The sequence below is a fragment of the Buceros rhinoceros genome, unplaced genomic scaffold, assembly GCF_000710305.1.
Source record: "Buceros rhinoceros silvestris isolate BGI_N320 unplaced genomic scaffold, ASM71030v1 scaffold23762, whole genome shotgun sequence".
NCBI classification, from domain to species: domain Eukaryota; kingdom Metazoa; phylum Chordata; class Aves; order Bucerotiformes; family Bucerotidae; genus Buceros; species Buceros rhinoceros.
In genome coordinates this window covers 1-826 of record NW_010399845.1, presented here as the reverse complement: position 1 = coordinate 826, position 826 = coordinate 1, and the positions used below count along the sequence as shown (strand labels likewise).

Here is an 826-nt window from a genome sequence, read left to right as displayed (position 1 = left end):
GGGGGGGCACTACACGGCGTCCCCCCGCCTGCCCAACGACAAGACCAGCCAGCGCAGCGACGTGGGTGAGGATCTGCTGGCCTCGCCACCCACCCCTCCTTCTGGAGCTGCTCGCTGCCTCCTTGCTTAACCCTTCTCTCTGCTCAGGCTGGCGGCTCTTCGACGACAGCACAGTCACCACCGTGGACGAGAGCCAGGTGGTAACCAGATACGCGTACGTCCTCTTCTACCGCCGGAGGAACTCTCCTGTGGAGAGACCCCTGCCAGGGCACCCCCCAGACCACCGAACCGAGCGCACCCCCTCTGCCGAAGCTGCTGCCAGCCAGGTGAGAGCTCACGTCCTTTCCGGCACTGCTGGAGCAGTGAAATGATGAGAAGAGACATGCCTGGGTGCCCACAGGCAGGGCCTGGCCCATCTCTGCTGTCACCCATGGAGCCCAGCATGGCGGCAGTGTGGTGCCTGCCCCTTCTTAACACAGAAGAGCTTCCACTGGCTGGGCCTTGGGGCCTGTCTCGCCCTCTTCTCACTGTGAGCTTGGGACAGTCCCTGCCCTGAGGGACTGCAGGAGAGCTGTTTCCCGTCATCAGGGTGGGCGTACAGGTGGGAGGGCTCTGGAGGAGGCGGGAGGGGCCCCAGTCTCGCCGGGGTCTGCACTGGAGGAAGGCTGTGAGTGTTGTGGTAGGAGCTGGCTGTGCCGGGGAGCAGTGAGAACCTGCCCTTCCGCCCTGGACCCGCCACTCTCAAGGCAGGGTGGGGGACGCTTTCTGCTGGGGCCCAGCTCGGGGCCAAGCTAGGTGCAAAAAAGGCAAATGCCAGCAGGGAGCC

The 826-nt window shown here is 65.0% G+C and overlaps 1 protein-coding gene across 1 annotated transcript in view; it reads left to right on the top strand.

Annotated features, from left to right (window-relative positions):
- Positions 1-326, top strand: part of USP19 (ubiquitin specific peptidase 19) — a gene marked incomplete at its 3' end in the record, with an annotated part of 13,073 nt that extends 12,747 nt beyond the window's left edge. Inside the window, 2 exon segments of the mRNA XM_010131647.1 lie at positions 46-65; positions 148-326. Coding sequence (XP_010129949.1) covers positions 46-65; positions 148-326 — 199 coding nt within the window.
- Between the last annotated feature and the right edge of the window lie 500 nt (positions 327-826).